Here is a 23392-nt window from a genome sequence, read left to right as displayed (position 1 = left end):
GTATATCTACAAGATAAATTAGACGATGCTCGGTTTCGGACTAGTTTTCCCGATGTGAAATTCAAGCTCCATAGTTTCGCCGTGATGCTGCAGCGTCGAGTAATTACCGGGCGCAAATAGAAGGAAACAGCAATTGGGGCATGGTGGAGGATCAAGGTGTACAGGGTGTACTAAGCGGCTAAAGTGAATAAGCATTAACACAGGCGAAAAGCAACGTCTAAAAGCACCACCTAGCTTCAAACGCCGCCGCAGCCCGGTTCGAAAAGAAATTCGATGAACAAACAGGACGCCCGGGTGGTTGGCCGAAAACTTTTTACTCCGAAAGCTCGCTGCTCTAAATTAGATAACGTTGAAGTTATTACAGTTTGAATTTTATAAATCTCCTATCACCCCGCGAACTTCGAGCGTAATTCTGTGTTCAGGACCGGTTTGATTCCGCGTATCAGATTCGCTGCTTTACCCCGATCCTCAAGGGTGAAAAGAAAAGTGAGTATGCATGAAGAATAAAAGGCCATAGTTTATTGTCAACACTTCTTTCCAGTGGCATGGCAATAGTTTACCATAAGTTTCACTGTAAGCCTAGGTAAGAACGTCTGCGGCGCATTTGGTTGATAAGTGGTGTCGATTGTGAAATGGTCTAGGAATCTGTGCATCATCACCTTACCAAGCACTGATATCAGGATGGATATCAACGCATGAGTGAAGTAGACTCTAATTCTCACATCAAACTGTATGCTGTTTTCTGCCATATTATAATTTAATTACTCACATGTTCAAAAAACAGTGCAAGTGTTTTTTTTTTCAAGAAAACGCGTTTCAAGAAAATAGCGCAAGGTGCAAGGAAAATACGTTGATTTATTTGAACCAGAATTCTTCTACTTGCTCTTCCCACCCACAAGTCACCGGAGGATCGCGACTTGTACCAGTTACAGGGCGTTGAACCGTTTTGCTATTCGCTCACCGCAACCGCTGCTTCGATTACCACAGGCAATACTTAACCCGACGCAATCTACCGTGTACCTGCACAACACATACTGGTCTCAGGGTTGATAACAGGGGTAATCTACAGTAGTTCTGTTCCATGTACGTATGTGTGTATATTTCCCAGACAACCAGGTGACTCGACTCAACTTCCGCTGCGACTCCGTCAACCGGTAATTTTCAGCCATCCCTTTTCCTTCCCTTGCCTTGCTTTCCCATTCGCCCTAAAATAGCCAACCTGCAACCTTCGGCTATACACGAGGGTTGTAAAAGTTTACGAGCTTCGTGTACGGAGAAAATAATTCAACGGGTCATTTGGGTGAACCAATGGTAGGATTGATTTAATTTTTACGGGACTGCGAAAACTTGACATACACAATTGTTTACAGAAATCAGGAGACATCACTCACCGCGGTCTCAAGTTTCCTCGCACTGTGCAAGTATGATATTAGGTTACCTGCGATTAACACGTAATTCAAAATGCTTTGTTTTTGTTTTACATGTATTTTAGCCTTGGATTGCTGACAGTCGCTTTGGTGGAAAGTTTGAAAAGTTTGAATATGAATAGAAAGAAAGGCAGCGTCAGATTATTCGGATTCCGATGATGCACCGGTTAGCACGAATTAAAGTACAATACCTATATTATTATTCAAGTGCAGGCATGTATTAAGCACAACGTGGATAGACGCAGGTAGAGTATAAACTATGCTGATATATACATAGAGTGAAAGATACAGACGTATACAGGTAGCCAGTGAAATAGATGAGGGTGGTGAACAGCGAAAGACAGAGAGAATGCGAAACAGAGAGATATAGAGAAGCGACGATAGTCTACAATTAAAGCTCAATGTAACAACGCTGCACAATTGGTATACTGCTGATGATCTCGAACCGCGAGATTGGCAGTTTCAGTCTATGGTTAATGCCACAGTTATTCGAGCCAACTACGAGTAATTACAGGGACTATGTTCTGACTTGGCAAAAGGAAGCAAGTGATGCAAAAAACAAGAATCCGCAAATTCTATAATACATATAATAATGATACTATTTTACGTCAACCATAGCAATTGGCATTCCTTCAAATTTGTGTTTCTTTTAATAAGACAACCCCAATAACGCAGCTTGGGGCTGTGGACTTTTGGTACTAGAGAACCGCTGTTAAAAAAAAATTCTTGTCATCTTGCCATATGTCCGTTGATCACCAGTATTAGCGCGAAGGAAATTTGATAACGATCAGCAATAAGAAGGACGCAACGAAAGTCGAGAAACGTACTCCCTTAAGGTGGCGTTGGCTCTTTCAGTTAGATCTGGACCGCGAGTGCAGCCGATAGATCCGACGGAATCCGTCAATGAGGAGGCGCTAACTTGCGGAGGCAATGTTGGACCCTTTGATCTGTCGGCTCGGTCGAGTACATGAACGTGAGGATTGCCGTTGAGGGTGTCATCGACCAGCGTCGACTTCTCCGCTACACCCTCATTGCTGTACCTGAATCACATGTTTTCATATTACAGATTTACTTGAGTGACAGCAGCAGGGAAAAAATATAGTCAGACGAAGATAGTATCTTTTTTTTTTGTTATGTGTTTTTTTTTCTTATAATTCGGTTTCTTATTCATCTCTGCATTATGGTTTCAATGAATTTCGTCACAATGCATGTGATTTGGTAAAAACGTATATATTGTATACACATCACAGAGCGGTTTCGTAAATCGTGACATAATTGTCAAAACTATGATGCATGTAAGTCGCATAAAAAGTTCATCTTTGTTCAGTAGAGTACAAAGATACCGAGGCGACGTTTTCGCCAAGACTGCGAAAAGTGAGGCAGTTAGAATTTCATTCGAAGATGCTGTTAACGTTAACTAAATAAAAAAAATAAAAAAAAAAACTTCGAATACGAATATATTTATATTTCGTACGGCGATGAACGAAGTTATGGGACATCCGTTTACAGGTATGACAACAAAACGTCGTCTTAAAGCGACGGTTTCGGTGGTCGTTGAAGCGGGGTCGCGAACCCTGTCAAAGTAATTAAAGGATCAGCTTAAGCGGTTTAGTAATTAGCGCATAAACTTTAGCGTCGACCTCGAGCGAGTCTTTGTCGTGGGGGTATTATGCACACTCGCGTAGTATCCCCATTTCTGTTTTATCAACTATTAACGTCGTCGCGTTTGGTGTAACAGTGCACCGCTTAATAATATATGCATGCACGTGTACTTCGTCCCATGCACGGTGTGAGGAGAAGGAAATTATTTAAACCGATTAAAACCATGCACCAATAAAATGAAGGAGGACTGCACGGCGATGTGCGACGTGTGGGAATCATTAAACAATGTTATTTAGAACGACCGTAATTCTTCGCTTTCTAAATAATTATTATCGATCGGTCTTCTTATTGCAAGTTCGGTTTACCACTGGGTGAGCAAATCTGGGATAAAGAGGAAGAAATAAACTATCGCGGTTCCTATAATGGCACTCTCGTTGAGGTGATCGTTTCCAGGACAACGTGAAAACTCCCCTGAACAATTTCGCTCCTTAACGAGGAGCAAAGTTTCCCTTAACTCTCGGAACAAATTAAGGGACTAGGAATGGCAATCGTCGCGCAGTTAATCCACCAGTTTTCAAACACCTTCTGTGCTGCAGGGTGTATAGGACGGGTTTGCTAACCGGTAAAGGCGCAAGAAAAGGACTTGGGTAAATGGTGGTTGGGGAACGATATTCCCCTGTAGAGAACAACTTCGCAATGCAGAGAATGAGGAGAGAATGGGGCTTGGAATGGAGGGTTTCGAATGTTGGTAAATAAGGGAAAAAAGATAAGAGGAAAGAAAAAAAAAAAAAAAATGAAACTGTCATTTGATTCTCGCGTTATCGTAATAACAATTCCAGGAAAAATCAACCTATTTTGAAATCCAAACTCTCGCGGAATTACAAAGGAAGATTGAGCACGAAATTACACTAATTGGCAGCTTGGTACCTCTGTAAATTATAAATGTCCTTTGGATTAAGGGGCACTAAATTTTATAAATCAGCTATCGCGTCATCATTACAGCATCCCACCAGCATCAGTGCCGGACTTCAGTTCGAGTTAGTTGCCTTAAGGTATGGATTTTTCATTTGTCTCTCAGTTAGAGGTACGAAGACTTGGCTGAACGTTTAGTAGGTATTGTTATAATTTTTTGCGAGAGTAATAAATTTGATTTAAACAAACTATCGCCCACTGAGTGTTAACGATCCATTAATTCGCCAATACTCTGAATGATTTCTGGATATAATTCAGAGAGATCTATAGCAACGTGGCGAGAGGAATCTCAGATTTGAAAAAGATCTTCAGAACGAGTTATAAATAAGAGGTAAATATTATCAAAAGCATTACCTCACCGTTTAGGTAAGCGAGAAGAAATAAACTCGCTTGCCTGGATACTGGGCGTTGGTCTTGACCTAAAATCCATTCGTTTGCAATGGTATTTATAACGAACGTATAACAAACTGAGAACTTCTACTGCGCATCCGCAAGATGATGATGATGATGATGATGATGATGATGATGGTGATGATGATGATGACTCGTGAGGCGAATAAAAAATTCACACTTCGTAGAGGCGGACCTCAAGGCGTTGTTGTTATCGATTGGTGAATGGACGAAAAAATAACAAACTCGTTTCCATGCTGAGAGCCACTTTTCCCAGTTATGGGCCACGTGGTTCCAGCGTTTGCATTCGCGCCTCTAGCCAGCTGGCCACTAATATTAACTAGGCAAGGCCCTGCGGTGAATGATTCTTAACCGTGACTCGTGACATTTGAAAGCGGCCTCTCGGCGGATCCGCTTAGAAAAGAAGGAACACACGAAACTTATCTTCTCGATACACGTGATTCACTGCACACATTTCCCGATAGCCATTTTCAGGGAGACAAAACTGATGTATTCTTGTTGTTTTCGTCAATTATTATTATTATTATTTTTTTCAATCAAAGATTCATCGTTTATTTTGTTCGTTGATGAAATATTGGAAAATCTTTAAGGTGAAATGATATTCTTTCGAAATCATTGATGAAGTCAGGAGCAAAAAAAAAAGAAAATCTTTACAAGGTGCGTAATGTCTTATGATCGAAAATTACAAAAATCAATACATTTTTCAAACGAATTATTCCGAAGTTTGAACGTGTTTTTTCGGCCGAGGGAATATTGTATTCGAATGATGTTTGAAGCAAGAAATAGGCATTGTTTGCATTTTTCAACAGTCCGTTTATATGTCTTCTCAACATCTATGCAACTCTTATCAGACTGTCGAGTGGTACATCGTCGATTTGCGAAATACATAACCCTGAATGCGAGCCTCTTCGATCAACACACAACATCACCGAGTCAAATTGGCACTCAATTAAGGCAGAGCCGATGGCTAATTGCGAGCAACGGGGCATCAAATTGGTCCAATGGGTTCGCTCAGGGCGTAGGTAACGTGCCAATTACCGACGTGTATGCCTACTCTGCCTGCAGGAAACGTATTTACGTTGTTTAGCGTATCGCTAATCATTTGAAAGTATACATGTGTACATCGTGCTGCACAAACGTCGTGGATTAGAACCGTCTTCTAAGCAGCGTCATTAGATCGGGGTGTGAGAAGTCATTTAACGCTCAATTCAAGCCTCACCGTTATATTCATTTATCACACACGAATTCAGGTCTCGACCCTTTACTATGCGGACTTGCGTCGACGAATTTTTTTCCACATTTCAAAGACTTGGTTGATCGAATGTTAAAACCGAAAAATTATCGAAATATTGAGATTTCGCGTACGTAGGTTGAATCGATTCAAGTTGAATTTTATCGCGACAGTTACATCCCGTGGATAACAAGGAGTGAAAGGATACCCAAAGTTCGCAAATATCTACAACAAATTTTTAATGCTATAGTCAATTCTGAACCCAGTTGTAATTAATTAATCTTCGTTTGGCTCGTTCGTTGAAAATAATCTTTATTAGGTTAATTAGGTTGAGGGAAAACTGTATTTCAGATGATTTGTAGACCATTTATCACCATTTATTAACGAGCGATATTATAGAAGCGTTTAATTACAACCAGGCGAACTTTAATGCTTCCAAGCGCTAGAAAAATAATGAAACAAAAATTAAACAATAGTATTCCGTCTTTTTGAGATTGTTAATAACCACACGTTCTTCTAGTGGGAATCAGCGGTCGGTTTCATGTATAAGTCAATGCAAGCCACTTCAATTATGCCTTATTTGAGTTTCTATTTGATCATTTGTTTATTTCGCAATCTCCATTATCCAGACAATTAATGCAAAATACATCCTAAGAACTCGGTTAAACGCCTCTTCTCCAATTCACCTGTCGTTTGGATAGTAATGAGCTTGCAACAGCTATAGAAGCAAAGCTACGTAAAGCAGGCCATAATACAATTGTGACGTTTGAGAACCGATCGATCTTCGTAAGTGTTTTCTTTGTTAATTATTCTGATTATTCCGAATTATTGTCATAACGAAGAATTAATGCCTCGAGTCTCATTTACGCGGCTTTCAGGCTCACCTGTACGATCAATTATGACTTTGCATCGGGCCTGGAGGCTGGTAACTTGCGAAATTGTTACGCGCCGAAAACAGATGCAGTGATTTACTGGGACAGCTGGAAGAGTCCGCCTTCGAAGAGAATATATTTCAAAAGCAGGCCTCGCGATGCTTTGCATAAGACGTAGAAATAAAGGAATCTCAACGGGTTTTTCGGTCGACGGAATCGTCACCGAGACACTGCTGTAACTACGCAGTTTCCACAATCTGTCACTCTTGCTTAAATGCTCGGTTAGCAATGGAGACAGAGATATATTATGATGTGTGTACTGCGTGCGGAGTGACGGTTCACAGTTACCCCAAACAGCTGTCAAGACTTCATATTATTACACTGTTTTAGCCTAGCGTTGATTTGCATATTGCCAGCTGATCCCATACTTCGAACCATTCCGAGCAAGTGTGGCGACATGCAACGAGTCAGTGTTATTTTTCCGATTATAGCAACGACGATTCTATCGCGAAAATCGAAATTAACGTTGTGTAATCGCACTAAAATAAAAATTCAAGCAAGAATTGCAGCTTTTTCGTATGATTCAAATCTGTGAAAAGTGTTCCTCTTACATTCTTTTTTGTTTTCAGTTTCGGAAACGCTTAGTTATACACTTAGTTCTGAAGTATAGTTATCTACGCTAAGTCATCCCTCATAAATATTCCGTGAATCGACACGTCTACACACTGTGTGTATATGTATATATATATATTTATCCCTTTATTGCACCTTTATTGCACCTCTCCAATATTCATCTTGACGGTATATATCGAGCTTACTTTTATTTTTATTTTTCCTTTCTCTAGCCCTAAAAGTAATAAACGAACCCAACCACGTGAGTGAAAATGTACATATACACATATGTATATACATGTACTTCACGGTTGTCGAGTTTATATGTACGTACTTGAAATGGCGTAAAATCAGCGATAAAACAGTCGTTCGCACGTCGTGTCGCGGACGCGGACGTCGCGTCAAGTTTCAGGAATTTTTAACTGCTGTTCTGATGAAAGAATGCAAAAGCAAAAATGTATCGGAATTTTGTAGAACGGAATGCCTGGACATGTATACGTATATATTAGGGTGGCGCAGAAAAACCGACTATTTGTTTTTTTTTTTGAGTCTCGTGTGACAAAATGTTAGTTTTTGATGTTTACGAGCCCACTCCAAAGGACAGTTCAAAAAAAATTTTTTAAGAGGTAGCTCCACATTTTTTAAAATGTCAAATCGCCAAAAATCGATTTTTTTTTCTTTTTACGGTATGATTTTACAGACAGAAAAAAATAAGTTTCCGAAAGTGTCAGTTCAAAATTTAAATTTTGAAAGGTCGCTCATAATTTTTTTTAAATTTTTTGGTGCATTTCTTTAGATCTTTTCGAGCGAACTTTTAATATTCATATTAAAATTTCATACATTTTTTTTCTTCAATTTAGTAAGAAAGAATAGATAACAATACACCACGACATGAATTAAAAATCAAACAAAATACTGAAAATATAATTTTTTTAATTTAATTTTTTGACGATTTTTAACATTAAAAAAATTTGAGCGACCTCTTAAAATTATTTTTTTCAGCTGTCCTTTGGAGTGGGCTCCTTAAACATCAAAAACTAGCATTTTGTCACACGAAACTAAAAAAAAAAAAAAAAAAAAAAAAAAAAAATCGGTTTTTTTGTGCCACCCTAATATATATATAATATATATATACATACATCGAATAAATGGAAGAGAGAATTTAAGGCAGCCCTGCTATTATTAGGAGTGTTCGATATTATTTTGTATTATGAGCTAGAGGTAAGGATTATGTCTGTAACATCGATAAGCCGATGTATAAAAATTTGGAAATTCTAAAGCATTAGATGTAATCATAATCATTTCGCGTCGCTTGAATATTTTTCTTTTCCAGATACCTGGATTCACGAGGTGTAGGGATGATGCCTTTTCTTCGGGTGACGGGATGTCAGTCCAGCTCTGGTGACATGACAGCGAATGTCTCGGGATAATTATTCCTTCTTTACGAAATTTCCCGCGGATTTGCTCCGAGGTGGCCGTATACACGTAAGTTCCTTAATTTAGAAATATGTTACACCCACACAGCTGCCTGTATTCAAGGTTCAATATTTTCTTCTTCTCTGCTCTTTTAGTAACGGGCTTCAGTCGTAACCTTCATGTCGGTGATTAACTTTGACATAATTTGAGAATTTAGGGAGCCGTATAGCTAGAAGACGGTGGCATGCAAAGTGTGCAAAGTATGCAAAGTATGCAAAGTATGCTGCGTGTGGTGCCTTTCTAGCTACTTCTGTACTTCTGAACTTTATAGTTTAAGAGGAAAATTCTGAGGCAAGTTCTGCAGGTCTAGATTTATTACTCTTTTTTTATTATATCTTCGCGGATGTAAAAATCGTTTACTACAATCTAGGATTGCGGGTATATGTCTGAGTGTTGTATATACATATGTATATATATATATATATATATATATATACACGTACATTGCGTACTTAAGCATGATGAGCGAATGCACGGACCATCGTTTATATTATACCCATGACAGAAACGATTTCCATCCGAATATCGAACTCTGGAGAACTTTGCTCGGAAAGTTCGAGTTCGTTCGGATAAGTTATTTTTCAAAGGTTTCATTTTAATGTTACACTAAAAATTTGAAAGCAAAACAACCTCAAGCAGGTGCTTTATATTTATTGGAGTTCGTTGAGAGAGCATTTGTTGAAATTAGCCTGTGAATTTTTCATCAAATTTAGATTATAATTTTGTTTCTTTAAAATTCCAACAGATATTTATGTTAAATCATTATAAATTGGTTTATGACTTACTAATAATTATTCAACTCTTATGGAGTTCTTTCGGGGTTCAAAACATTTCAAGTAAAGAAAGCTGTCAATCAGTCGAATAAAATATCAGATTTATATAAATTCAAGATTTTCCAATTCTTCTCTTTCAGCAATACGTACACTAGCTAGCCGACGATACAACAGAGAAGAAAAAATCAACCCAGAGTGAGTACAGTCGAAAGTTTTACTCGGGAAGGGTGTCGATTTTCAATTGAAAACTTTCCTCCATTTCACACGATCCAAGATGTACGGAATTCGCACAAATATATTGTCCGACGGAATTGAATCGCGACACTCCGCAGTGGGGCAACGAAAACGTGTTAATATCTCGAAAAAGAGGAAAGGCTACTGGTAGAGAATAAAAGAGGCCAACGGCATTGAGTTTCAAGTTTCCATGAATATTGGAACGCCGTGGGTTATTGTAAGAAAACACAAATGGTATAAACGAGCGCAGAGAATTTCGGATAAAGACAGAAACGCGTGGGAACCGACACGTGGAGCGGCGTCGCGACGCTGAAGAAGCGTGATCGCATTTTACGACAGAAGTTAGATTAAAATCTTGGCAGGATGAGAGAGTTTGGGGCAACCGGCGATCGTAAAACCTCAGGAATACGCCACGGCTTGCCTGAGAATGTCGCGAGGACAGACCTTAAAAAGTAAACCGAGCCTATCTATTGCCAATTTGGGCACAGATTCGTGGTGACCACCCCTGGATTCATTACCGCGGGAAAAAGGTTATAAAGATGAAAAAAATAAATGAATAAATTGTGCAAGAGCAGAAAAAAGGTGGCGAAAGAATCAGGGCGAATTTGAAATAGGCGATTGTTGACTTAAAATGATGTCTGTAACATAACAAGAATGAAACTACAGTGTATGCAGCGTGATTTGATTGAAATTTTATTACTACACGGGCAAAATTAGAACACCAACTTTCTAAGAAACTTTGAAAAAAAAAATTTTCTAGAAAGATTATGAGAACCTTTTTCACACTTGCATGAAATCTTGTAAAAATATTTTACGGTAATATTGAATAAAATCATTAAGAAAAAACAATTTTCAAACACATTATATTCAAATGTTATTTTGCATGATAAAAATTAATTTAATAAAACACGGTAGAAAGTCCACAGTAATATTTCACAAAATGTTTCAAAAAAGGTTTTAAAAATCTTGCAAGAATTATTTGTGGAAAGATATAAGAAAGACTAATAAAATAATTTACAAAACACTTCATTAAAATGTTTGAAACATATTTGTTTTACTTGTACAAAAAATATTTTCGTGAAACTTTTTTTAAAACGTATCTTAATAATATATTTCATTGAAATGTTTGAGGATTCTTATCGTAATGTTTGAAGAAAGAATTACTTTGAAAAGTTTATGCCTACAGAAAATACGGCAAAAAGTTTAGAAATACATTTTTTTAAATCTTTCGTGAAAGTTTTTAAAAAGTTTTTAAAACATATATTTCAAAGAATTTCGAAATAATTAACCAATTACTTAATTAAAACGTTACAAAGATATGTAAACAAACTTTAAAAAATTATTTTTATGAATCGTTATTAAAACGTATCGTAATATATTTCATTGAAATGTTTCAGAATTCTTATAGCAATATTTTAAAGAAAGAATTACTTTGAGAATTTTCAATTTGCAGCAATCTTTTTTTGAAAGGTTTCTTTCCTTTCATGAAATATTTGAGAAAGTTTTCTGAAATATTCTTTGTTACGTGGGTGTGTATAATAATCATTTCTAATTAGATCGGGTAAACGATATTTTTTTTTTTTTTTACCTTAAACAATAAACACGCAGCATTAGAATATTTCTTAACCGACCTCAGCCTGGTGGTTGTTTAAAGCTGCACCCGTAAATAACTGTGAAACAACGACTCAAAAAGCATGTCCGCTGCTTCTCTCCGGCTGTCAGAGATGAGTAATTTCGCGTTAATTATTAGGGAAAGAATTAGCCCGTTGGTAACGATGCGTCGACTTTCACCGTGGGATTTAGAAAGGACGAAGAGCGTGAAGAGCATCGTTTGGAAGGAGCTTCCAGGTCCTGGATCGCGTCGAGAAGTCGGGAGCAAAGGACGCGGTGGGGGCCCAGTGTCACGAAAAGAAAATGGCGAGGGGGAAGGGGATGAAGATACCATGGGCACATGTGGTACATTCCATTCCAAGGATTTATGGGCGAACCCCCGTTTACGTGTCTTATAGCGCGCATGAGAGGAAAAAGAGAACCGCGAGGCGAGACGTCAGTATTTTCAATGCAATACGCAAGGGGGTGAGGGTTGTACAGGTGGGGATGGGGGGAAGGTGAAGGCGAAGCGAAGATTCTTCACAAAACGAGAAAACGTAGAGGTGGAAGAAAATAAAAGACACGTACGAAATGCAAAATACGAAACATAAGCTCGACTGACACCGAATCCGACGGCACATTCGCTCTTGTTTTACGAATGTCTTACGGTACCTACCGAGAATTCGTCTGAGAGAAAGAATCGGAGAGGACCGCGTGCACATCGATTTTTACTCTGCGAGTATGCATACCAAATGAATCATTTTAAAAGCTGGGCACCGTGTAGGAATCAGTGGATACCAAAAGAAAAAGTTTATAAAATTTTTTCCGAAAGCATTTATAAGCTGTGCTGTACTTTGGTATTTAAAAAAATAATAACATTAGTAAATATTATGTACACAAAAGCTTAGACATTGATTGAAACGTTATTTGTTGGCGATAATTGATGTCGGTGCAATTTTGTAAGATTAAAGATCTCACGATACCAACGTAGGTAGTGAAAAAAGTGTTTCAGTAAATTTGTAAAAACAGGTTTATCAACAAAATGAGAAATCTCACGAATCTGTTACATTTTTATCAATAAGATTTTTTGGACTCCCCCTCCCACTTCTTACGTAAGATTTTACCTATAGTTTTCATTTAAAACCTCCAAAGTATGTAAATATAAACACATTTACGATTTAAAAAAATTATTATCAAATTAAAATTTTTACAATAACAATATACAGATGAAATTATATATTAAAAATGAAAAAATGGATCTCATAACTTGTGGAACATCTAAAAGAAATTTTTCATACTTTCGTTAAACTGCCCTTCAATTTCCTGTGCGATTTTTTTTTCCTGAGACATTGCTGTACGGACTTTTTTTCAATGTCTTTTATGGACATTCCGACTTGTAAAATATTACGCAAGAATGACTATTACCTCCCCTCCCCCCTTGTCGAGATAAGGTCATGTATAGATTTTTTTAAACCCTTCCCCCCCCCCCCCCCCCCCCCCCCCCTCCTCCTTTGGACCCTTAGGTAATTAATGAATGGCCCTTAAGCAAGTAAAACATATTAAACAAGGGTGGCAAAGGGTGGCGCAGTGGTCACAAGCGATGCTTTTACCCTAACTCCTGATAAAATTAATAAAATCTATCGACATTCGGTATCCAATCTATACAACTTTGAAGGCGTCCCGACACCCGGCGTCCCAACCCTCAACAGTCAGCCGCCCCGAAACCGCGCAAATAAGAGTCGGAGAACGCTGTTGCGCGTCGGTCGTCGTTGGTCGTCGGTCGTCGGGCGTCGCGACGTCGGGGCGGGCGCATGGGACGCCAGCGTCGCGGCGACCTGCTAGGTCGATCAATACCCGCAACCCTCGCAGCCCCGTTCACGACTGGCGTCTTACCGGCTGGGCCGACGCCGCGCCGCGGGCTTGACTGGCTCAAGAAAGGAAAGTAGAGGCGAGTGGGGTAATTAAGTTTATGCTGATTCGCCACACCCCCTGTGTAGCCTTCTGTTGCCGCGTCACGGGGCTTCAGATATGATTTTCACAGCCCCAAATTTTTGAGGAAGCAGCTGCGAGGTGTTTCGATTATTTGAAAATAAAAGAAAAAAATAAAAAAATTGCCACGGCGGTTGAGTAGTTTTTTTAAATAATTAGAAGAGGAAGAAATAAGATAAAAAAAAACTGTGCGAGCGGATACAAAATTAATTGCGGGATGGTGGGTTATGGAATCGAATTCGAGAAGACGATATTCGCGTCGCTGGTTTTCTTTAGGTATTTATTTTTTATTCCATTCTTTTTTTACAGGCTATGCGGGGCCGCGAGAGAAAATTGAAACAGAAGATTGTATACGCATATATAATACAAGGCTGACGATGACGTCTGTGGTGGGTGGGAGTAAATAAAAATTCATTACCTTACGGACAGATTTTTGTTGAAAAGAGAACAAGGCGAAACGACTGTTCAACTTGTTATTTATTCAATCTTCATTATTGATTCAATTTTATAGTTTCAGATAATCCATCGTACAGATCAGTAAACTGTTGACTATATTTTGCTATACCGAAATCGGAATATGAAATAACGTCTGACAACGACGATCGTTCTGAGTTGGGTAAAATTATTTCAAAATTTCGATACGATCCTACATCTTTGTGAGAGTTTTTCTTCAAGTTTAATCTTAGCTTTGTGAGAAAAAATTCAGTAGGTTGTTAAATCTTAAAAGAGAAAAAAATTGGTGAGCAAAGTTTACCCTCACGCGAGAATCTCGAGAAAAAAAATAGCAAAGAAGGAGCAACAGTAATTAGGATAATAAGATTAAGGCCAATAATAATCCTTCATTTCATAACGGTGAAATTTCAGAACTACTCGAAGTCAACTGAGATTAGCTATTTGCGTTGAATCGATCAGCTTCAAAGAAGTAACGAGCGAGAATCTGTAGCGCGGAGAGTAAGTTTCAGTCTCGACTATTTCGGCGTTCCAAAAGTGGGTGCCTTTTCTAATCTGGGGGTCCTCGAACCGTTCATTTAGTTCATTGCTCTCTGGGTGGCGGGGACGGGGGCCGAAATCCAGGGGCTCGAAATATCAAGGAGTTTAAAAATATCCAAACGGGGATAACCGAGGTCTGGTTAACTCACCTTGACCGTGCATGAAAGAGGCATGTGCCTGACTTTGACTGCAGCCACAGCTTCAAGACTATAGAAAATTTTCGTCTGAGATAATATCCACCCGCACTTAAATCTGGTCGGTGTGAGGAAAAAAGAAAATCGATCCCGATTTTGTTGGGCAGATGAATTGATTGAGCGTATCTCTCTTCTTACTTTGAGAATAAAATTTTTCATTCCAAAATTTGCAATTTTACGGAGTTTTTTTGTAAAATATTATTATTAAAGGTAGTTAAAAAAAATGACAGGCCTAGATATGGAAGGCGTCATGAAGTCGGTCAATCGCATACTTCCACATCTGCAAAAATCAACTTTTGAGGCAGAATTTCGATTGGACTTTTTTTTTTTATTGTTTATTCTATCATCAAGTAACGGTATTTTTTTTTTTTTTTTTTTTCAAGACACACGCGAAGTCCGTTACTAAAACAGTATTTCACCAAGCAGTATAGTTTTGTAAGTCGTAACTATACATGTATAATTCATTACGTGTTCAATGGTTGCGCGAAAGCAACAACGGTTGACTCAGAACTTGTCAAAAAAAATTTTACGACTTTGTATCGGATGAAGAATGATAAAAAAAATAAAAAAATATTGGCATTAAATAATTGAATCAGGTATAAAAAAGTTCCATAGAATTCTTCTTTTAAAATAATCGTGCGGAAGCTACAGCTTGCTAAATACCTAACTTCAATTTCGCAGATGCAGAAATTTTCAAGATCATTACATCGTGCATATTTTGTAAGAAATTGCTGAGAAAAGTTGTTAAAAAATTCTCACACCTACAAGCTACTGTAGTTTCCATCTTTTGTACTCTTTGTCTTGGCCTTAAATAGGGATAAGATTCGAGGGGTTAGGGAATCGAGGGATCAAAACTGCAGCGATGGGGCTTATCGATTCTTCAATCCGAAAGGGGGAGTTTATTCATCAATTCTTAGGTACCTGAGAACTGATTATCCAGCACGATCCTGAACCGTGTCTAAATATACGCGGCTCTCCCAATCCTGGGACCAGGCTGGAGAAGGTGACAAGAATAAAGGATTCCTACGGGCGAAGAAATGAGAAGAAGGGGGGGGGGGAGGGAGGAGGAGGAGGAGGAGGAGGAGGAGGAGGAGGAGGAGGAGGAGGAGGCAGGGTACGGAGATGACAGGCGTGAAATGGACTCTAATTTTAGAACCTTGTCGAGAATTGGATGTATGCTGCCTCCTCCTCCTCCCTCTCCTCCTCCTCCTCCACGTCGGGTTTTATTAATTTTATTTGTACACATTATGCGCCGCGTGTTTCGGAGAGGGGGGGGGGGGGGGGGGGGATGACGACGATGAACAAGTGACGCAGAGAGAAAGAGAGAGGCGTGCAGCCGCCAAATATTTTTTAATACGTACACGTGTAATACATGCGCTTGTCGCCGTTGTCGGTTTCGAGGACAAACCTTGTGCGTAACGCGGCATTTAAACTCGAAGTCACCTGTGTCTCACAATTGGTTAGTCAATCGTCAATTAAACGTTCGAACTCTGCCTGCCGGCATTCGACGTATCGGGAGAGCGACAGATTCTTTTCGTTATAGCCTCAGGCGAACGTCATCTTCTCACGATTGTCCCATACGAAAATATCCAATCGACGATCTTTTGTCCACAGGTTTTATCCACAGAATTACATCGTAGAATGTCCTTCGGTAGATACGATGATTGAAGTCTTTTTTTTTTTTTTTTTTTATCAATTCAATTTTGAGCTTCTTATAATCCGACGATTTCAAAGAACTCATCGATGTTAAACGTATCTTGAGATCAAGTGTTAATTAATTTTTGATTATACGTTGGTGAAAAACGAGGATCCGGTTAATTTTTATTACTATTCTATGATTAAATTTTATTTTTTGTCTACGAAGTTATACCGATAAGCAAAAAGTTTCTCGAGAGCGTGAAGAGAAGCTCCAATTTACAGAACTTGCTCATGTGTAGTTGAGTTCGAAATTTTTCTAAAAGCTGTTGCGGATTTCAGTAAAAATATTTGGAAATAATGAAAAAAAAATCTGATATTCACTAATCTTTTGTATTCATTGGATTTGAGAAATCTTTGCTTCCATTTTATCACTCAACGTCACTTTGAATTATTCCCGTTCAGAAGAAAAATAAATATAAAACTCATGAAATCGGTCCAACGAAGTTTTGTACCTTGACTGAATAATATTACCGAAAAGTTAGTCAATATTCTAATTTTGTCAGATCTCTGTATAATATTCAAGTTTCTATGGAAAGTATCACCGACATGGTTAATGGCGAATAAACTATAAAAATGCTCTTTTCGAATCGTTGATAATTGAAAAAAATAATTTGAACCTGCGTTACTTGCCCTTGAATTTGAAAATTAACTGTATTTAATACAAAACGTGATACGCCATTGCTAAAAAATATTTAAAAAACTCAAAACGACTTCCATTGAAATGTCAATAAGAATATATAAAATCTCGCGTGAATGAAAGAAAATAACGAAACGTATGGCCGGAAAGTTTAAACGTTTCCTAGAGACTCGAGTTGTGTGCAGAAATTCTTTTCTATTTAATTTTCTTCCATCATAATTACGTCACGGTATTTGACCTATAATTAATACTTTGTTCCCCGGAATATCTGTACATGCATATATATACATATGCATGGAGAATATTATGCGCATAATTTTAACGCTCTGGGATGACTTAAACGAATTTCAAGAAAATTTCCATAATGGGATATGACCGCTTTGGCTCGATTTATCGCATTCAAAAATATCACCACTGCCCGACCTCCTTATTATACCCACGGATCGAATGAATATGTTTTCCCTACGAATGTTCATATGAATATTCGATTATTATGAGATCATCCCACTTTATCGCAGATTGATGAAAATCACTTAATCTGCAGGGTGCTAATACCAATTTTACAGCTTTTCCCCCTTTTTACGTTAATCGCGTGAGAGTGAGAAGCGTATTCAACCCTGCAACAGTGCAATCAGGCGGCCTAGTTCTCAGCTCATTACAATAACTTCGCGCCTCGTTCGTCAGCAGGTGTCAATGGTCCTCTTAACTCATTCAAAGCCTAGAATTAGGTACGTACGACTGTAATTATACGATAATTTAACGCAGCTTCAATTTACTTCGCGATTCCATGGGTTATATATATACGTACATTATACACCGGCATGTGTGTACTTTGTATAATGTCTACTATCCCACAGCTGAGAAACTAATTAAAATCCAGATTTTACTCTCGCATGTCTCTCCACAGTATATCGCTGGATGCTAATTTACAAGTTTAGAAACGAATTTAACTTGAACGACGATTGCGCGGAAGCAATAAACTCGTAAAATTAAATTTAATCAAAGTATGTAATTAGTAGTTAAAACTTTTTTTAAACTACTTTTCGTTCTTTTAAGGAGGTCGGTTGGCAACAAATTTTTACCTTTATTTATTTTATTAGAAGACAGTTGTAAATAGCGTATCTATCAAATTACTATATTCGTAAGCTATGAAGTTATGGGAATGATAAAACAGAAGATTAGATATCAATTCCTCAAATTTTTTCAGAATGGTTAAAAATTTAGTACATTCGTTGGGATCCTATTTGATTATGGATAACTATTTCCGACACTCACTGAAATAGATTTTCACTTTTTTCAGTAGTCAATTCAATCAATATCGGCATGATGTTATAGAATTTTAATATTTAACAATACTGCCATGTAAAAGAAATGTGATTTAGTAAATCTGAGAGATTTTTAACAATTTTTAAGTGACGTGAAATGAAGCATTAATATCTAAGCTTCATTCCAGCATTTTCCATTTATATTTTCAAAGAAGTCTACGTAACTTACGAATATAATTAATTTTATAAATACTCAATATACTCAATCAGTCTCCTTAATTAAAAATAAGAAAAATAAAAACTGTCCACCATCGGGAAATGGGGCCTCAATTGCTTATCAGATTATCTTCCCATAAGTATTTGTGTGTTACAGATTTCACTTAAGAAAACAGTAAGTAGACTGTAACGATCATCAGCTGGGTGCGATTTGATTTCAATTACTTACAGTCATCTGCCGGTGCTGTGGACATCGACGTCTAAAGGCAGTCTAGGCATCAGCTCAACTTCCATAACACTTGGATTGTTGTTCATTTCGCAATGGTGATTGAAAAGATATTTTTCAAGTGTAATAACTTCGATTTAGAGATCCTTCGGCGTGAAAAATTGAAAAATAATAATAACAACAATATCGACCGAGTAGTAACTATGGACGAGTGCTGTTACGCGAGACTGTAATTGATTATTTAAACCTGTCGATAACTATCGATTTTCCTATACCGTACGTTCGTTCGATCGATTAAGGTTTGAAATTTGTATAAGAAATTCTGTCATATTAAATGAAATAAATATTAGGCGTTCAATCTTTCTCCTTTTTTTATCCTTGTTATTCTTCCTTTTTTTTTTCTTTTCTTTTTTTTATAAAACAACTCACGTGTTTTCTATTTGTTCTTATTTCTTCGCGAAGAATGATATCGAAACATCGAATCAAAAATTAACTACCAAGTCTATAGACACACTGGAACTTCACTTCGGTTTATCGGTAAATTAAACAAACCGGTTCAAAATGCTGAGGCGAATAAAATTCGCCAAGTTAGTTTGATGGCTAGCGATAGACTGACTGCGGTTCCCGTGCCGCACCTTCGTGAAAGTCCGTTTGCCGCCGGAAGTATTCGGCCCCCCGATGACGTCACTTTGGCGTACCATCGCGTGTTCGTACTACTGAAGAGGGACAAGGGTGGCGGCCAAGACTGCAGCAGCTTCCTCCCTCCCCGGTATAAGGGTGGCTCGCGTTTTTGCAGGTCGTTACGATGCTCACCGGAAAAATAGACGTGAATATTCGAGCAGAAATCGTTTTCTCGCAAAAACTACTCATTGATTTTGGTTTTATTGTAACGAATGATCGATCATTCGAGTTTTACGCATAAGTTTGCTCTGAGCATAGAGTGAGAGTTTTTTAAACTTTAACAGGTTGCATTTTTACTTCTTTGTTGTAAACGTTAATTATAAAAGTTGCACATGCGATCGAAAAATTTTCCACAACGTTTTTCATAGATATACATATGAGTTACGTCAAATCGTACGTTTATTCATGGTCAGACTGAGTATGGAATATGATATTGATTTCATTAAATATTATTTCCTCTTTTACACTTAGATAGTCCTACCGAATGATCCTTGTGAGATTAGTTGGACTATATACTTACGGATCAGTGTAAAAAAGAATTTCAAATGGATTCGAAGTGGTTTAAAAAAATTACAAAATTATTCAAGATGCTTTCGAATTAATCTCGAGTATTTTTATGATTTTCAAGGGATTTAAAGTGATTTTAAACTGATTTTAAGCAATTTCCACTAAGTGATTCTAAACGAATTCAAACAATCTCGTATAACTTCCGACCGATTGTCGACAAAAATAGTTTGCAATTTCGAATAGTAAATAGCCTTTCGGAATTTATCATACATTGCAGAGTCGGGGCGCGACGTGGGTTCGATACAACGGTGCAAGCAGGAGTTTTGGCGTTAAATCAAAGCCTCCCTCGCCGAAGTTCGATATAAATACTGCCCCAGGGTCGGTGTGGAGAGTCCGAACCATAGTGCATTCACGTGTACGTCCGGGGGTAACGACTTATGTGAATGGGAGTCGATGACACTCTCGTGCATTTAGCCCCGATATCGGAATGTTTCATCAGGTCGAGAAGTGATTCGGGAAAAAATACTCGTTTTCGGAGTTGTCAACATCCTTCAGTACCGCGTTAATAAACTCCAGGGAAGAAAGGGAGGGTAAAAAATAAAAAAAAAAAATAAAAAAATAAATATTAGGGCGGAGAGAGCGCAGAGCAGTAAGTAAATTTGGAACTTTTAAACTTCCGCGTCAAGGGTTGGGGGTTAAAACAAAAGGGTATCGCGATGCTCGCCGGCGAAATAGTACGCTCTACTCTAATCGAGTACGAGATAAGGGAACTTTTCATCCAAGAATAATGACTTGTTTACTGAGAGAACGGTCCCGTGATACGACGACAACGCCTCTGTGGACTGCGCTTGGAGAAAAAGTTTCACGGATAATTCTGAATGCAGAGTTTGCACAATAATTCAACAAACTTGCTTATTTAACGACTCCCCGCCAAGCGACATTCCTTGCTAGCTCAATGAGTCAGCTTGACTTAACCTTTTAACTCGCAAGCGATCACCAGGTCGGCCTGTGGCGAGTCGATCATCGATCAATTTTCATTGGTCGGGAGAGTTTTGCGTTGCTTGCATAACTTTGCACGTATTTTGCCGAGTCTCATAACATTTAATCACGTGGTAATTATTTTCATTAATAAACCAACTTGATCTTTAAGATTAACAAATGTGAACGTACAGATCAATGAACCTGAAACTCGTTTTGCACGCTTATAAAACATTAGCGGTTGACGATGAAGTCCAATAAGGTGAAATTGTGAACTTGTGTTGCTTTTCTGAGGAATTGGACTATTTGAATGAGTCTCGTTAGTCATTTTCAATAAAACCTGGTGCACTTACGCTGATTTCAAAGCAGTGGTATGAAAAAAAAAAAACTTTAGTTTTTAGAAGAAGATTGAGATGTGAGATTCGTAGAAAAATGCCTGAACGATAACGACGCGACGGAGAAACAGACGAGATTGAAAAAAAATTTGACAAAAACTTTCTCATTGGCGCGACCGTATACCAATACCCAATATTGTACATACATATAAAGTTTCGTATACCTACGTGAAATAGTAATTTTCTATATTGCTTACCGTTGAACCGTAGCTCGGCGATACGTCCCTCGGATCTTTCGATTGGCTGGCTATCCAACGACAGCGCGATATAAAACAAACAGCTATCCTGCCTCCCAACTTGTAAGATTATTTGTGTTTTTCCCCTGTTTCTTTCCACCTCGCCCCGTCCAGCTCCTTCAGGATTGTGTCGCGGGGGGGAACAACCCCATTACGCCACGCGGTGCCGGACTTGGAAGGAACGTTGTTCACAGATAAACGCCGGGTTCGCTGCACTGAAGCGAACTCGCGATATTCTCGTGTCGGCAAAATGCAGCCAATAACATCGTCCGAGTCCGCTGACGCCACTCTATTGATTGGCCTGCGGCATTGTGTCGCGAATACACTATACTGGTGATCGAAAGAAGGTATACACTGCACCCTGTTCCACGTAATCTATGCAATTCACAACACGCCGTGCGCTGCACCATCCGCATTGCCCTCCTCAACTGCTATAGACACAGACTTTTGTCAAATTTCGACTATTTCGATAGGGTATCTGTATGCGTTTTTCTTTCCTTTCGTGGCATAGTTGTGATGAAGGATGCACAGAATGAGACAGCTTTCGCTCTTCAGGTTTCACCAATCTCGATGGGGCGAGCAAGAGAGTAACGGTCCATAGGATGGATGATGGCTGAGGGAATGGAACCATTTATCGAAAAGACAACACGTATGTGCAGCTGGTAGATGATGTCAGAGGGGAAAAAGGGGGCCCGGATTTTCCCGGACCATTGAACCATAGTTTAAGGCCCTGCAGCACGTATAAGGGAACTGCTTCGTGTGTCCGTATCTTGAAGACACCGAGGAAAAGCTCCCAAGGCTCGGAACCCGGCCATCCGTCATTCGCGACGTCGCCTGCACGACTGACTCCGAGAGATCGTCTTGGCGGATCCTGAATCTCTCAGATATTCCACTCCAAGTAATTTATTGGGGATGATTCTTTCGCGGTTCATCCCTCCCTGTCACCCTTTTCCTCCAGTTATACCCTCATAAATTTAACTTACATGCACACCAGTTTTTCTGGCTGTTCAACCAATTGTTATCACGTATCTTTTAACTCGCAATAAAGCATTGATACAGGTGCAATCAAGGATACCCTTTCCATCATGACATGTCCCTTGTGGGCGACAGTCGTGTGTTTAAATTTCTTAACCAAGCCGAGCGCTCCGGCTGGTTTAACAATCAAGAACAAGATAACTTCCGGTCTGGTAGTTTTACCGCTCAGGAAATCCATCAACATCCTCGAGGTAGCTTGCACACACCGTGGCTAGCCGTTCTCAACACCATATGATCTCGGCAAGATCTCGAGGTTTTCTGAAGACACGCGCTAACGTGCGATGCGCACGTCTCATAAATTGGAATTTTCACGGATCACAAATCATCTAGTTTTCAGTGGGTGGCACCGATAAAACACTCGTGCAAACAGATTCATATAGAACACTGCAGGCTTTGCATATAGGTATACATACGTATCCATATTTGCCGTTACGACACGAAATTTTCCCAGACATTTCAACCTGGGCTTGAAACTTTTTGCAATTTCTCGGGGTGGAAGAGGTTTGGGACTGGCATGCAACCCCCTTCATTCGCACACACTCGGGTCGTTTTGTGTCATTGAGTTTACTCGCCTGTAAGGTTTTGTCGGCCCTTATTCCAGCCGGAGATAAGGGGCCACAATGCCAATGCGAAGGATCCATCCCGCGCTCCCCGTCCTGTTCTAAACTGGAAACCAAAATAAGGTCGATAAGATCTTACAAATGACGGTAGCATTCTCTCCCGCTGTCTGGCAAAGCAGGTTGTTCTTATCCTGTGCGTATACCGACTAGGTGTAATCCTGTACACAGAGCTGAGGAAACAGTGGTGTTAATAAACATAAATGGAAAAGGGAAGTCGTCTCGACAAAGAAGAGGCGCGTCCTCAACGACCTAATGAAATTCATTAGACGACCAAGTTTCAACCGGAGTTTGCCCGCACACTGAGCCTGCCAAAGACAGAATCCTGTTGTAAGAAGGAGAGAAAAGGAAAAAGAAGATCCTTGAGTCCCCTTCCTCGGAAATATCAATGTCTTTTTCCCACTCGACATCCGCAACGTCACTCTTCTCAATATCCTTGGTCTTGTTTAGTTAGTATCCACAATTCGCCTGCTCATTCTCTCGTGACGAACCAAGCGAGTGTCTTTCTTACCCACCTTTTTAAGTACA

General features: G+C 39.0%; 1 protein-coding gene across 8 annotated transcripts in view; it reads right to left on the bottom strand.

Moving 5' to 3' along the window:
- Positions 1-23392, bottom strand: part of LOC124412675 (protein Fe65 homolog) — a 169075-nt gene that overhangs the window by 5569 nt on the left and 140114 nt on the right. For 7 of the 8 annotated variants that reach the window (XM_046892749.1, XM_046892748.1, XM_046892752.1 and 4 more), the window contains one exon: positions 2255-2467. The exons of the other annotated variant lie outside the window; for it this stretch is intronic. In XM_046892749.1, coding sequence (XP_046748705.1) covers positions 2255-2467 — 213 coding nt within the window. The remainder of the gene's footprint in view (positions 1-2254; positions 2468-23392) is intronic. 8 annotated transcript variants of the gene reach the window in all.

This window comes from Diprion similis, chromosome 11, assembly GCF_021155765.1.
Source record: "Diprion similis isolate iyDipSimi1 chromosome 11, iyDipSimi1.1, whole genome shotgun sequence".
Lineage (NCBI taxonomy): Eukaryota > Metazoa > Arthropoda > Insecta > Hymenoptera > Diprionidae > Diprion > Diprion similis.
This window is presented reverse-complemented; position numbering and strand designations above follow the sequence as displayed.